The sequence below is a fragment of the Pristis pectinata genome, chromosome 27 (genome assembly GCF_009764475.1).
Source record: "Pristis pectinata isolate sPriPec2 chromosome 27, sPriPec2.1.pri, whole genome shotgun sequence".
Classification (NCBI taxonomy): Eukaryota; Metazoa; Chordata; class Chondrichthyes; order Rhinopristiformes; family Pristidae; genus Pristis; species Pristis pectinata.
In genome coordinates, this window is record NC_067431.1 from 23,041,381 (window position 1) to 23,058,274 (window position 16,894).

At 42.3% G+C, this 16,894-nt stretch overlaps 1 protein-coding gene across 1 annotated transcript in view; it reads left to right on the plus strand.

Moving 5' to 3' along the window:
* LOC127583633 (cell adhesion molecule DSCAML1) overlaps positions 1-16,894 on the plus strand; it is a 506,127-nt gene that overhangs the window by 314,763 nt on the left and 174,470 nt on the right. Inside the window, 3 exon segments of the mRNA XM_052039813.1 lie at positions 6,490-6,768; positions 7,729-7,848; positions 9,412-9,588. Coding sequence (XP_051895773.1) covers positions 6,490-6,768; positions 7,729-7,848; positions 9,412-9,588 — 576 coding nt within the window.

The window sequence follows — 16,894 nt, forward strand, 5'->3', positions numbered from 1 at the left end:
CGCACCATTAGCCATGTTGAGCCAAGGTATTGAAGTGACCGTCCATCTTGTCTGATTCTAGGTAGTGGCCGTTACACTTCCTTCTTCGGTCTTCATGTGAATCTTTAGCAAACAGGACTCATTTTCCCATCTGTACTCTCAGGTACTCTTGCTGAGGGTTTAGTCTAAGGCAGTGGGAGGACAGTTAGTCAGTCACTGTGGACAGCTCATAACGCATTGAGAAACAGGGCCTGCAAATACTATCACATGTTCTCCTTTGAAATCCACAATGTGCTTAATGAAACTTGAAGGAAAAGGTAATATTAAATCCTAAATAGGCTTTAGGTTGGATTCGTAATAGAAGGCAGCAGTTAGAAGATTAGCCATTTCCACCAACTCCTACAAAAGCTTTATTGGTTAAAATGCTCCATTTATACTTCCCATTCATTGCAAATTTGATATGAAACAGATTACATTGAGCAACATAAAATTACCACTGCCTCTTAATTGTTTTTATTCAGTTGAGAAACCCAGAGAAACAACCAGACCCCATACATTAGGACAGATATAATGTTAAACTCCCTGATGCCTCAGACGATCAAATGAGGAGAGTAGCTTGCTCGTGCAACCCAGAAGATCTGTGAATCAATAACCAGCCAGACAGAGCTGGTGGATCTTGATCCAGTCAGTGGAAGGAGGCTAATTCCTGGTCTAAGCACTCCTGCTTTAATGATGAGAAAATAGAGCAGGTTTCCAACTCCAGGTGAGCATCTGTCAACCCGTGGTGACACTGACTATAGGCTTCCGCATGAAGCCCATTTGGCCAAAGAACTGACAGAATGAAGAAAGAATGAAAAAATTTCTTTACTTGATTAGATTTATAATACACTGTACCCCCTCATTCCTATATTTCACACTCAAATCTCATTATTGGTTAAGTCGAGTTTATTGTCATGTGCACAAGTGCGGTGAGATACAGGTACAATGAAAAACTTGCTTGTAGCAGCATCACAGGTACGTAGATACAGACAACACATAGAATATAAATTGTACATAAATTATACATAAAATTACACCATACAGTGAAAAATCAAAAACAAAAGACTGTGTAAACACAAGACCTGAGTGCAAGAAACAAAGACACAATCGAAGACAAGTCCATGGTACTGCAAGACGTAGTCCGTAGTGTTTCGTTGCTGAAGTAGGGTTAGAGTTGTGCAGGTTGGTTCAAGAACCTGATGGTTATAGGAAAGTAGCTGTTCCTGAACCTGGTGGTGTGGGACTTCAGGCTTTTGTATCTCCTGCCTGATGGTAGCAGTGAGAAGATGGGATGACCTGGATTGTAGGGATCCTTGATGATAGATGCCACCTTCTTGAGGCAGCGCTTCCTGTAGATTCTGTCAGTGGTGGGGAGGGCTGCACCCGTGATAGACCGGGCTGTGTCCACTACTCTCTGCAGCCTCTTGCATTCCTGTGCATTGGAATTGCCCTACCAGGCTGTGATGCAACCAGTCCCCTTGTCCATCAAGGGCCCAGATGCCCCACTGCCCCCTTTCTGCTGTTATCCACCGGTTTGAGATGCGGACATGTTTCCAGCTGATTGGTGAAGGAAAGAAGCAAAATGGTTGAGACTATGAGATTCCCTTTCCCAGAAAAACTTGGACATGCTGCAATATTTCTGGGTCCCCCTTTCTTTAATGAATGACAAGCCAAATGAATTCACCGTCGTTGGGGAAAGGTTAATTAAATTTTCCAAGCTTTAGAGGAAATCCTCGTCTTTTTTTAATAAATACATTATGCCAGTCAAAGAGAAAGGGCAAAAATAATGCGAGAAAGAATGCAATTTAACTGTAACATAAAATCTAGGTACTTCTTACATGCAAAACAAGGTTTCACAATGTCGACAACATATTAAAGCATGTAACCTGTGCAGGGCTGATCTCCTCCAATGTTACTGCAGTGCCTTTGAATGCTTTGCTAGCTGTTCAAAAAAAATAGGACGCATCGTTTTTAAGTGCTCAAGAGAACATCTAAAATGCATCTTGCTCACATTAATTATTCAGGGCTATGCAGGGAGCTGTGTGTTCAGACGAAGCCATTGCGTTTCCAAGCCTTGCCGTGATTAAATTCTGATTATACTACACAAGAGCATGGCTCGTGCCCTGGAGGATTTGACTGCTCAAACGTGGAGGTATAATACTTTAATTCATTGGGAAGGCATGGATACCCCACAAGAGCTTCAGACATTAAAAACCAGCACCCTACAAACAAATCTGTTTGCATCTGCTCTGACAGTCTTGGATCTTATGACTGAGTAGAACTTGGCAGTCCCTGCAGTTTATTGAAGATTTTCTTGAAAACAGCCACAGAGTTTGTTAAAGGGATTCTGATCTCAAGAACGATTGCTTTGCCCACTGTTTATATGAGGATCACATCCAAGGCTTGGCCTCTTCAAAGCTGCGGACCCCAAAACAATGAATGGAATCTTGGAATCCCGGAAAGTCTGTACATTTCAATTTGCTTGACTAAGTTTGACAGCCCTGGTGAATTTATCCAAAGAGACTGGGAGCAACAGATTTAAGTGGTTAGACTTGATAGGCCATATTGATGTAGGTCTGGATTCACACGTAAGCCAGATAGGGTAAGACTGGCAAAATCCCTCCCTTGAAGAACCAGATGGGCTTCTACAGCTATTTGATAGTTTCATTGTCATTGCTGAGACTGGGAATTGAGAAATTCATTCATAAAACTCCAAAGTAAAATAGTGTTTGCTGTTGCAAATGAGGTTAACCAGTGTGGAGCGATTACATTTCCCTATGCCTTAGTGTCCATCAAAAATTTGTCTCCTGGGTTTTTGGGAGGGGTGTTTGTTCTCCATGGCACTTTGCTGCAGCATAATACTCCTGCAAATGCCATTACCCAGCACTTGACTGCAATGAGATTTTTAGCTTCATCGGTCTGAAATTCAACTGTTCTTATTAATTCACAGAAAAGATTTACTGATCTTGTTCTCCCTGAAACCATGCTACTTAAACGACTAGCACTCCTTCTTGGCTTGCCACTGAGATCTATGACTTCCAGCAACATCGATTACAAGCTCATAAGTGTGTCTGGACTGCTTTGACCATGGAGGTCAGGGTCAAAGTCACTCCAGGCACATGAGCCTCAGGAACTATCCAAGTGTTGGTGCTGATCACTGCCACGTCTCAGTTTGCTGCCTATAGAGTCAGAGGTATACAGCATGAGAAACAGGCCCTTTGGCCCAACTCGTCCATGCCAACCAAATCACTTAACTTAGCTAGTCCCATTTGCCTGCTTGGCCCATATCCCTCTAAACTTTTCCTATCCATGGTGACCACTACATTAGTGAGGTCTCCAGGCTCCACACACATGAAGAGAACATGTCACCTTTCCTCAGCCCCCAGGGGAGATATTCATGAACTGCTCTTGTACCCTTACAGAGATTTCCCTGGCAACTTCCTTCCTGGTCTATGGCCTTGGAGGGGTCTTTCTAGCTTCCTTCTAGGTCACGCCAACCTGCCTGAGTCCCTTTGACCCCCTTGGTAGCACTCTCAAACCTCTCCGACCATTGCAGCATCCATTCATTCATGCCTCCCAGTAACTGGAAGAATGTTATATTGGTATTGGTATTGGTTTATTATTGTCACTTGTACCGAGGTACAGTGAAAAACTTGTCTTGCATACCGATCGTACAGGTCAATTCATTACACAGTGCAGATACAATGAGTTAGTACAGAGTGCATTGATTTGGTACAGGTAAAAACAATAACAGTACAGAGTAAAGAGTCACAGCTACAGAGAAAGTGCAGTGCAATAAGGTGCAAGGTCACAACAAGGTAGATTGTGAGGTCAGAGTCCATCTCATCGCATGCCTCTAAGAGCTGGCTACAAATATTGTGCCCTGCTGCACTTCATATCGAGGGCTATGAGAAGTTTCATCAATAAGGAACACTGCAATGAAATTGACAGCGTCAGGTTTCAGTGCAATGTTACAGAGAGAAACTGACATTCCTGTTGTGGACCTTGCAATTGGAGCTGTTGCTCTTTATGCACATTTCACAAGCAGCCCACCACCAGCAGCTTCTCAAGGGCAAATAGGGTCGGGCAGTTATTGCTGGTGCTCATATTGTAAAAAAAAAATGAATAAATCAATTAAAAAAAGCACTTTAGAGAATCTCCTGGGTCCTAAGTTTGCCAGCTTGTTAATCATTCATGTGAAGGTGCTGTCAATGTCAAGGCCAATATTTAGTGACATTTGGCACATAACATTAAGGGGGTACTTCTCCACATGCTGTGAAATTTAATTCCCCAAACATGCCCCCGGAGATGCTGATTAGATCCACATATTAAAACAATCCTGAAAATGCATACAATGATAATTTGCAATTTCTTTTAATGTAGCAAGACACCCCAAGACTCTTCTCAGTTCTAATTGCCATGACCTGAGTGAATTACTGGGCCAATAAAGAGCCAACCACATTGTCTGGACTCTGGAATCATTGATAGGGATAACAGTTTCCTTCCTTCAGGGCCATTTTAACAACAATCCAACAACTTGATTTTTACTATTAGTAGCATGAGTTGTTCTCCCCCATCCACTCCCCAGCCAGTGAGACTTTACTTAATTCAATCTAAATCCCCCCACTGCCATGATGTAATTTGAAATGATGCCCAAGATACATTCCATGGCTCTGTATTGCTCCTCCAGTAACATAATTGGTGGCACAGTAGCACAACTAGTATAGCCACTGCCTTACCGTGCCTGAGACCTGGGTTCAATCCTGGTCAAGGGTGCTGTCTGTGTGGGCGTTCTAACTGTGGGTTTCCTCCAGGTGCTCCAGTTTCCTCCCACATCTCAGTGTTGCAGGTTGGGAGGTTAGTTGGCCACTGTAAATTGTCCCTAGTATGTAGGGGAGTGGTAGAATCTGGGCACAGTTGATGGGAATGTGGGGGAAACAAAATAGGATTAGATTAGAGTAAATGGATGGTTGATGGTCAGCACGGACTCAGTGGGCTGAAGGGCCTGTTTCGGGGCTGTATCTCTCTATGACCACTTTTCTATCTAACTCAAGCTTGGTGTCATGCCAGAGACTTTGTCACATGATTTCCTGACGAACTCATATTTTTCATAGTGACAGAAACAGGAGCCATTTGGTGCATTAAACCATCCCACTAATCCCATTCCCCCACTTATTTTCCCTAAACCTGTCCTCTCTCACACACCAATTAACACCCCCTCTGATTCTCCTACCACTCGCTTACACAAGGGTTAATTTCCAGTGGCCAATTAACCCATTATTCACCATGAGGGTGATAGTTTAAATTAACTAAAATTCTCAATACTCTGTTCAGTATTGAGAATTTTATGAAAATGGTGAACGATTTGTGATGAAAATGAATGCTTGGGATTGCACGTTGGTTCACCAGAAACATTGCATCATTAATATTATCAAATACAATGTCAGTAATTACACACAATAACAAGGCATTAAGTGCAAAAGATGAACATGAATTCAGACCTTTGGGGAATAGTTATATGGGTGTTGAAACTATCTGAAACAAAAAAATAGGTTCTGCAATACACGGCAAGTCAGGCAGCATTTGTGGAGATAGAAACTGAGGTAACATAATGGAGTAATGAGCCTACCTCAGAACTGGCCTGTTCTGACAATAATGAAAAGGCTGATTATCTAAAATTGTTGAATTCAATTTTGTGTCCCAAGAGCTGCAAAGTGCCAAAATGCGATGTTGTTCCTTGAATTTATATTGAACTTCATTGGAACTGTGTAGGAGGTCAACGACAGAGAGGTCAAAGTGGGAGATGGATGGAGAAAAAAGTGACAGGTGAATGGAAGCTCAGGTCACCCTGCCACACCTGAATGTAGCAGAGATGTCAAGTATTCCTCAATTAATGAAACCAGGGACCAAAGTTCTCAGTGGTCACCTTGGTTATAATCATTAAGTCAGTGTCCACAGGTGGTAAGTCCTGGGGAAAAGTTATTTTGTTGATCAATTATCAATGAGCCCTCTTGTTGGCCCTGACCCAGGATTCATATCACCTCCAAACCCTTTATTTCAGATCTAGTCTACATTCAAACTTGGATTCCCAAAGACTGAAGTTAGCAGCTGGTCCTAAGATCCATATTTCCATGGTAAACTGCAGGAAATGTCAAGTGGTAGCAATTATCGAGTTCAAGTTGAGTGTATTGCTATGTGCACAAGTACGGTGAAGTACAGGTACAATGGAAACCTTGCTTGCTGCAGCATCACAGGCACATAGATACAGACAACAACACATATAACATAGGTTATACATAAATTATACAAGACACTGAAGACAAAAAACACTGCAAAACAAGACGTTAGTGCAAAAAAGAATCATAATCAGAGACAAAATGACCCTTCAAAGAAAGATGATCAAGGTTACTCTTGTAGTTAAGAATTTCTTACTCTTTATCCACCGAGTAATCAGGGATGATTTATTTCCAGTTCCCCCATTGATCCAGCCGTTTGAGTTCCCACCAGCATCGATAGGCCAGCTGCTCTACATCCCCTGCGTGGTGTCATCAGGTGACATGCCCATCCGCATCACCTGGAGGAAGGATGGTCAGCTCATTCTCTCTGGCTCTGGGGTCACCATCGAAACCAAAGAATTCATGAGCTCCCTGCAGATCTCCAGCGTCTCTCTGAAGCACAATGGCAACTACACGTGCATCGCCAGTAACGAGGCCGCAACCGTCATGCGAGAGCGACGGCTCATTGTCCGAGGTGAGAGGCTCACATACCTTTCCCCACATGACGTCTTGTTAAATATCCTTACGTGATGTTCTGGATATCTACTGAGTTCTTGCAGCAGCATTGATTGCAATTGGGGCAGGACGGTTTTATGATGGCAGGATCTATCAAGTAAGGACGAGCCATCTTAATTGGGAGATTGTTGAGGTGATGTTACAGTTTTGCACCCAGATCACACTCTAATTGGCAGTGCATCACATTGTTATCAATGGGATCTTCCTGCATCAATTGACTGCCATTTTTGCCAAGAATACAATAGTAATCATATTTTCTCAAGAATGCAACAAGGTGAAGTTTTTTGTACTAGCTGTTGATTCTGTGATAAATATTGGCTGGGACAACACTTTGCTTTCGTTTAAATCATGTCACGGGTTGGCGCAGTGGTGCAGTTAGTAGACCTGATGCCTCACAGCTCCAGTGACTCGGGTTCAGTCTGATTGTGTGGAGTTTGCACATTCTCCCTGTGACCATGTGGGTTTCCCCCCACATCCCAAGGAAGTGTGTGTTGCTGGGTTAATTGGCCACTGTAAATTGCCCTGAGTGGAGAAAATAAAACAGGATTAGTGTAAATGGTGTTTGATGGTTGGCGGGGACTCAGTGGCTGAAGGCCTGTGGTAGGACTTGAACACAACTGCCATCTGACTCAGAAAGAATTGTACAGCCAATTGAACTGCAGATAAAACATTTATTTCACTGTGTGCTGTCACTCTCTTAATAAAGATGTTACAGCTCCAGTGTCACACAGTCCAGTATGTGGCTGCAGCTATTTCTTTTGTCGATGCACAGTGTTGAAGGGAAATGAACATAGAAGTTAAAGAAACCATTTTGACCAATGGGATTCATCTTTCCCTTGACAATACATGGTCATTTTCTGAATGGCCCTCATGTTCATTAATCTTTAGAATTTATTGAACCATTATTTCTGTATTCCAGTCCCCCCTCGTTTTGTGGTGCAGCCCAATAACCAGGATGGGATCTATGGGAAATCTGGTGTTCTTAACTGCTCAGTGGATGGATATCCTCCTCCAAAGGTCATGTGGAAGCATGCAAAAGGTAGGACTCCGCTGCTTGTGATCTCAGTCTGTTTCTAATGTCTTGGTGCTCGTCGTGACTGCAAGATTGGCTTTAATATGCAGTATGGCTTTAATATGTAGGCTCATTGCTCATGTCACCACCTCCATTTGGATGCATTCCTTAGTACATTGCTCTTCCCCTGTGCTTCTGCCATTGGTCACTCAACACATCAGTCATGATTCTTTATTCCCTGATTGGTTGATTCTCAGCTGATTGTCAATACCATCTTCCAACAATATTATTAAGAACTAAGAGTGTTAGCTAGATGAATATTATCCTTCATATTGTTTGTGATTTTCTGCAACAATGCTTTTAATCTTTAATTCATAGATAATCCTAGAGGTTTGGCAAACTTATTGTGTGATCTAGGCCATTGTTTGCCACAGGTTTGATAATTCCAACAGAATCTTTACTGGCCTCTCTCATTCTACCTTCTGTAAACTTGAGGTCATCCAAAATACAGCTCCCTATGCTGTAACTCACACCAGGTCCTGTTCACCCACCAACCCTGCTTGTCAAATCACATTCATTCCCAATTAAGCAATGCTTTGATTTTAAAATTCTTATCCTTTTTTTCAAAACCGTCCATGACTGCTCCTTTCCATATCTCCTTCAGACCAAAGCCCTCCAGGATATCTACTGTCTGCTATTTGTATTGACTTGTTCATCCCTAAGTTTAATTGCTGCACCATCGGTGACCAAGCTGTCTAAGCTCTGAAATCCCCTCCCTAAATCTCTCTCTTCTTTTATTCCATTATGTCGTCCCTCACAGCCTACCTCTTAGACCAAGCCTTTGGTCATTAGGTCTTCTGATGTGGCTCAATGGCAATTTTTTTGTTCCTGCATCATCTCTAAGTTGAAATATACATCACACCAAACAAAGTCTGAAATCATTGTGAGGAACCACAGTTAGGGGATGTATGTGACTGTCAAAAGTATAACAGCTCTTTGGTTGGAAGAAGCAATCTGACAAAAATAAACCCCCTAACCCTACCCTAACCCCTACAATGGCCAGCTAAAAGAGTGAGAGAAACATAATGAACTCCTTTCCATGTTGACGGATAGTTTATTAGAGTGAGGTGAGAATGAACATTGATATAGAATATCATTCACAAAATGTTGAATGAATATTTTGTTCAATGCATGTGGTAGTAACCAACGTAAATCAAGAATATTTATGAAGAGAACATCTGTAATCTGTTAATAAACCCAAGCTGGTGTTTGCTGTGGTTAAAATTTGAGCCGGATTTTGTGGTCCATTTTAATCATGGTTTCTGAAAGGATAGAGGTTATAGTTGATGAGCAGCTGGGGTTTGTGTCCTCTGACGTACACTGAAATTTTGGATTCTGCCTTTGATCTGGAAGAGAAACATTGCTACTCTTCTAAAGCCCCTTTACACTTCAGTTCCAGTAGTGACTGCATGTAATGCTTAGCAGAGCACCGTCATAATTAAGTTTGTTCCTTGGGCGGGATTGTTGTTCATTGTATGTCTCAGTAATCCTCTGAATTCAATGAGTTATCACTGACTTTATCTCTTGCAGGAAGTGGAAACCCTCAGCAATATCACCCTGTCCCATTGACAGGCCGAATTCAGATCCTGGCTAATGGTTCCTTGTTGATTCGTCATGTTTTAGAAGAAGATATTGGGTACTACCTTTGCCAAGCAAGCAATGGAGTTGGCACAGACATCAGCAAGTCAATGTTTCTTACAGTAAAGAGTAAGTGGTTACTTTTAGACCATATTTTCAGAAATCCATATATGTTGAAAGTCCGTTTGAAAGTTGATGTACATGATTGTTTAACATGCTGTCTTCCACGAACTTAATCGATATGAACTGCTTGATAACAGGGTTGAAAGAGCAATATCCTAGTTTTTACCTTAGGCACAACTTACCAATGAAGAAGAAGGTCATTTGCCCATTGTGTTTATGATTGCTCTTTGAAAGAGTTTCTGTTTCAGCAGTCTTATTCCCCTCCTCTTTGTCCATAGCCTTGAGAATTTCTCCTTTTCAAGTATCTAACTAAATCTCAATCAAAAATTACTATTGATTCTGTTCCCAGGCTGTGCATCCAGATCATAGCAACTCATTGTAGTTTACAGAGAAAAACTGTTTATTCCTCTCCTGAATTTTTGAACATCTCTAGTCTTTGCTTAGTGATATTTCTTTCTCTTTACTTGATCAAAACTACTCTTAATTTTTAGCAGTTTTATTAAATCACCTCATCAGTATCCTTGCAAAAAAAAAAGGCCAAGAATTTAGTCAGTGACTGGTCACCTGCACTTGACACTTGTGTAGATCCACTGGTCGTGACTTGCTGAAATAATCCATTTCAATCCTCAAGATGGTCCTTTGTACGACAGCAGAACCTTCTGAGTTGTAAGTGACATCACACAGGGGTGTGGTGATGGGATGGGGTGGAGGGGCAGGGTGTGGGGGCTGCAGTGTATGTGAAGTAGAACAAGCCTTGCCAAAACAGCTCAAAAAGTCTTTGACAGGTGGCTAAGTCACCCCTCCTGATTTAGCCAGCTGGCTAAGCCTTTAAAAACTTTTAGTTCTGAAAAGCAAAAATATTTAAAGGCTATTATAATTTATTTTAAATTTTAAAAAGTTTAACACGAAACTCATCAAAACACTTTTAAAAAGTTGAATAAACTGAAAGAGTTTAAAAGCTCAACTAACGTTTGGTTCCTTGTGGCCTTTCTCTTCCACTGAAATCAATGGAGAAGAACTCAACTGGTGCAAGTTGTTTGAGTGGATTTCCTACTCTAAGTGATGAGGTACTTAGACCATAAGACATAGGAGCAGAATTAGGCCATTCGGCCCATCGAGTCTGCTCCACATTTGATTATGGCTGATTTATTTTTCCCCCTCAACCCCATTCTCCTGCCTTCTCCCTGTAACCTTTGACATCCTTACTAATGAAGAACCCATCAACCTCCCCTTTAAATATACCCAATGTCTTGGCTTCCACACTCATCTGTGGCAATGAGTTCCACAGATTCACCACCCTCTGGCTGAAGAAATTCCTTCTCATTTCCTTTCTAAAGGGATGTCCTTCTATTCTGAGGCTGTAGCCTCTGGTCTTGGACTCTCCCACTACTGGGAACATCTCTCCACATCTACTCTATCCAGGCCTTTCAATACTTGGTAGGTTTCAATGAGATCTGGCCCCCCACCCCCCATCCTTCTAAGCTCCAGCGAGTACAGGCCAAGAGCCATCAAACGCTCCTCATACGTTAACCCTTTCATTCCTGGGATCATTCTTGTAAACCTCCTCTGGACCATCCTCAATCCCAGCACATCCTTCCTTAGATATGGGGCCCAAAACTGCTCACAATCCACCAAATGTGGTCTGACCAATGCCTTATAAAGCCTCAGCATTACATCCTTGCTTTTATATTCTGGTCCTCTTGAAATGAATGCGAGCATTGCATCTGCCTTCCTTACTACTGACTCAACCTGCAGGTTAACTTTTAGGGAATCCTGCACTAGGGCTCCCAGGTCCCTTTGCACCTCCAATTTCTGGATTCACTCCCCATTTATAAAATAGTCTATGCCTTTATTCCTTCTACCAAAGTGCATGACTGTACACTTCCCTACCCTGTATTCCATCTGCCACTTCTTTGCCCATTCTCCCAACCTGTCCAAGTCCTTCTGCAGAATCCCTGCTTCCTCAACACTACCTGCCCCTCCACCTATCTTTGTATCATCCGCAAACTTGGCCACAAAGCCCTCAATTCCGTCATCCAGATCATTAACATATAACGTGAGAAGTACTGGACCCAACACCGACCCCTGCGGAACACCACCAGTAACCGGCAGCCAAGCAGAAAAGGCCCCCTCTATTCCCACTCTTTGCCTTCTGTAACTCTGCAGTCTCTCACTGGACTCCACAAGGAGTGAAATATTAGAACACAATCTAAGAAATGCTGAAGAATCATTGTCAGCAAGTTCAGGACTTCTGTGCTCATGCCTGCTAGAAAATCTTAGACTGGCTCCCACTTATGGTTGGATTCCAATTGAGTCAGGAAACACTGCAATCTCTGCTCACAGACAGGGGCTGAAGAGGTCTGTCACCATTTTATTAATTTCCTAGTGAACCTGTGATAACTAAACTGAAACACTGCAGGAGTTGACAGCAACATTCCTAATCCACTCATGGAAGAGCATTCAGCACCAAGTTAGACTAAACCATTTGAATCTGCTATTGCAGAACTTCAGATGTTCTCCTTTTACCTCCAGACTCGTGACCTTTCATGTGTGAGTCACACGCCCAGGTTGACAGATGCAGAAAGCTTGTATGAAATGTAGACTTTATGTTGAATGTGAGTTTATCATTCTATGAGGGAGAGGAATCCCTTTCCGTCATAGAAATGACGAGAGACGGGAAAAGTCTACCAAGACCTGGAGACATTGACTTTTCATACCCCAAACAGTAACCAGTTTCTTAACCATGAGCACTGTTCACATGTTATTCATGAGAAACAGGAGCAGGGGACCCCTTGAGCCTGCTCTTCCATTCCAAACAATTATGGCTGATCCAATTCTGGCCTCAACACTACTTTCCCACTCTCTTCCTATACTCCTTGACTCCCTTGAGACTCAAATGTCTGTTAGTCTCTGCCTCCATGGCTCACTGGAGTGGAGGATTCCAAAGATTCACAACCCTCTGAGGGAAAACATCCTCATCTCGAAAGTGAGTGCCCCTTATTCCGAAGCTGTGCCCCCTAGTTCTGGAGAACTTCACCAATAACCTCTCAGCACCTACACTGCCAATACCTCTCACAATCTGACATGTATCAATAAGATCATCTCTCAGTCTTCTATACTCCAATGAGTATAGGCCCAACCTACCCAACCATACATCAGAAATCACTCTAGTGCATCTGCACAGCTTCCCATGCAAGCAGATGCAACTAAAAAAGGAGACCAAAACTGTACACAGTCTTCCCAAGTGTGGTCTCGCAACTTGCATTGGAACTTCCCTACTTGTATACTCTACACCCCTTGCAATAAAGGCCAACATTCCATTAGCTTTCTCTGACACTTTTAGTCCTTTGGTTAAAACAGAGCCCAGCTTTCCTTCTTATTGTTTCGCTGTATTCCAAGTATGGAAGAAAAATAATTGGTCAATAGTTGATATTCCGCAGAGGAATTGTCCTCCTTCACAGAATCAGACTGTGGTTACAGCACAGAAAGAAACCATTTGGCCCATTGAGAACATACTGGGTCTATGTCATCAATAGAAGATGATAAGAGGCATAGATCGAGTGGACAGTCAGACACTTTTTCCCAGGGCTACAATGGCTAACACGAGGAGACATAACTTTAAGGTGATTGGAGGAAGGTATAAGGGGGATGTCAGAGGAAAGTTTTTTACACAGAGAGTGGTGGGTGCGTGGAACGCACTGCCTGCAGAGGTTGTGGGGGCAGATACATTAGGGACATTTAAGAGACTCTTAGATAGACACACGAATGATAGAGAAATGGGAGGCTATGTGGGAGGGAAGGGTTAGATAGATCTTAGAGCAGGATAAAATGTCAGCACAACATTGTGGGCCGAAGGGCCTGTACTGTGCTGTAATGTTCTATGTTCTACGTAAGAGTGATCCAGCTGGTCCCTTTCCCCTGGCCTGTCCCCATTGCCCTCCAAATTCTTTCAGATATCTACCAAGCTCTCTTCTGAACATTACAATGGATTCTACCTCCACTATGGTCCATTCCAGGGCCTGACCATTCCTTGTGTAAAAAATATTCTCATATTACTTTTGGTTCTTTTGCCAATCACCTTTATGCTGTAAATTCCTGGTTCTTGACCACTCTGCCAATGGAAACAATTTCCCTCTATCCACTCTGTCTACACCCTTCACGATTTTAAATACCAACATCAGATCCCCTCATAACGTCTCCTGTTCCAAAGAGAACAGCCACTGCTTCTCTGTAGTCATGCATGAAATCATTTTGATAAACCTTTTCAGCGCTTTCCCTAACTCCTTCACATCTTTTCCTAAAATATGGTGTCCAGAACTGGACACAGCATTCCAATTGTGGGAGAACCAGCGTTTTATAAAGGTTTATCTTGACTACCTCACTCTTGTGTTTGTTGCCTCTCTCTCATTTTCTTGTAGTTTAATAATCCACTTCTACGGAGCTGTCATTTCCGATTTCATTAGGCTCGTAAATTGATGTAGTTAACAAGGATCATGAACGCCAGTGTTTACAATAGCCTGGGTGGGGGAGGGGGAAGGGGGAAAGTTTCCAGCAACAACAGAGAGGCAGGTAATCCATACTGAAGGATGAGAAATGATTGATTTTTCTCCTGTGGGGATGTCATACAGATCACAATGAAAAAAAACCCTTTCCACTCGCTGTATCGGAGTAATCAATCAGAGGCTCACTCTGCCAAAAGTGACTTAGTGGCTGCTTCAATACGGACACAAATCGCAACTAGAAACAAGTCCTTAAAACACAAGCAAGGCTTAGGGAAGTTGATCATCTACTTGCACCTCCACCTCTGACAAATCTCATTTGTATGAAAGAGTTCTCCCTGCGCCCTGAACAATCTCTCTCTCTGCTGACCACACCAAAATGAGACAGAATGATGGAGCACAGCAAAAGGCAATTTGGCCCATCACCCTTGCTGCCAGCATTTGAAAGAGAGATCTATTTTTATTTGAAAGTTGAAAGTCGGGTTTATAGTCAGATGCACAAGTACATGTGTGTACAGGTGCAATGAAAAGCTTACTTGCAGCAGCATCACAGACACACAGCATCAGATACACAACATTCACAAGAAAAACATAAATTAAATGTAAATTATACACAAGTTTTACAAGAAAAGAACACATTTAGAATAAAAAAAAATGAAGTCCATTGTTGTGTAAAGTGGTGATAGTTTTGATCTATGGGGTAGTGATTAGGGTTGTACAGGTCGGTTCAAGAACCCAGTGGTTGAAGGGAAGTATCTGTTCCTGAACCTGGTGGTGTGGGACTTCAGGCTTTAGTCCCACCCTCCCTCTCCTTCCTCACAGCCCCACATCCTTTTTCCTAAGAAAATAAACCAGTTTCTGTCTGAAAGCTGCTGTTGAATCAGCTCCCACCACCTCTTTAACATTCACCTCATTATTCTCATTACTGTCTGTGGGAAAACATGAAGAATCATTAAGACATTTAGCAATAGAACAGTCACAACAATACAAAATTAATTTCGGGTGTAATAAAAGCAGAAAATGCTGGAAACACTCAGCAGGTCAGGCAGCATCTATGGAAACTGGATTGTGTTCGAAATTGGCATAGTTGAAATTTTCCACAGTGAGGCTTGCAACAATATATTGGTTGCACAATGCACATTTCTGCCGGTACCAATATAAATTGTTCAAGGATTTTCTGACTGGCATAATCTAACCTAGAGGTGATTGCTTGTGCCGTTTTCTCTGAGCAAAATTGTAACTGAATTGCATAGAATTTAAAAGAAGCACAACACAATACAAGCAGTTTCATTTTTTTATTGATTCCTGGAATGTGGACGTCAGTAATCAGTAAGAAGCATCCATCTCTATTTGCCTCTGAGTCGTTTGCTATGACATTTCTTAAGGTACCACATCAGTCGGTCTGGATTCACACATAGGCCAGAATGGATGGGGATTGCAAATTTTCCCCCAAAGGGACTTTAGTGAATCAGATGGGACAATCTGATAGTTTAAAAGTAACCATTGCTAATACATCTTTTATTCCAGATTTATTTGAATAATTGGATTTAAATTCATCAGTTGCCATGGCGGGATCTGAACTCACTTCCTTGGGAAAGTGGTCCAGTAACTTATGGGCAGCATGGTAGCATAGCGGTTAGCGCAACGCTATTACAGTGCCAGTGATCGGAGTTCAATTCCCGTCGCTGTCTGTAAGGAGTTCGTACGTTCTCCCATGTCTGCGTGGGTTTCCTCCGGGTGCTCCGGTTTCCTCCCACATTCTAAAGACGTATGGGTAGGTTAATATGGGGTTCAAAATGGGCGGCGCGGACTCATTGGGCCGGAAGGGCCTGCTACCACGCTGTAAATAAAATTTGAAGAAAGAAATTTGACTACCACAATACTCAGGGACCACATGCATGATACTATTGTCTCCACACTGGCAAAAATGTAATTACTTCATTTCTTCATGGTGGGTGGTAGTGCACCCATATTTACATTGAATCTTGTGTTAGCTGAGGCTGCTACCTCCATTGATAAACCTTCATTATCCAGCTGGGTTTGTTGGTATCATTTCCAGCCTTTATATCCAGGGAACTGGGGTACAAGGTGCTAGAAGTCATGCTACATCTATATAGACTTCTAATTACACCAAACCTGAAGTAATGTAATCAGTTCTGAACACTATACTTTAAAAGGATATGTTGGCCTTGGAAGGAGTACAACATAGATTTAAGAAAATGTAATTTGCACCCGCTAAGGTTTAATTACATAATTCAAATTACGTTATTAAGGTAAGTTTGCTCCATGGCAGGATTCTGAAAAAGGAGACACTGATTTTCTGACCAATGATCACTCTTCCTGTAAACACAGCCAGTGAAATAAACCAATGTGTATTGCACAAATTTGAAGCTTGGAAGGCTGAGGGATGATTTAGTCAAAACTTAAAGACATTAGGGAGAATTGATCAGGGTAAGTAGAGAGAAACTATTTCCTTTGATTGTTGAGTCTAAGACTAGGGGGGCAGAGTCTAAAAATGAGAGCCAGTCCTATCAGGAATGGTTAGGAAACACTTCCATCCACAGAGGGTGGTAGAGCTAATAGCAATTGATCAACAAACAAGCTGCTGGAGGAATTCAGCGGGTCAAGCAGCATCTTTGGGGGGAAAGGAATTATCGATGTTTCAGGTCGAAACCCTGCATCAGGACCTGATGGCAGTTGATGTCTCTAATGGCGAATGATGCTAGGTCTGTTGACAATGCTAAATCTGAGATTGATAGATTTTTATTAACCAAAGGTATTAAGGGGTGTGGGGAGAAGATGTTTATGTGAAT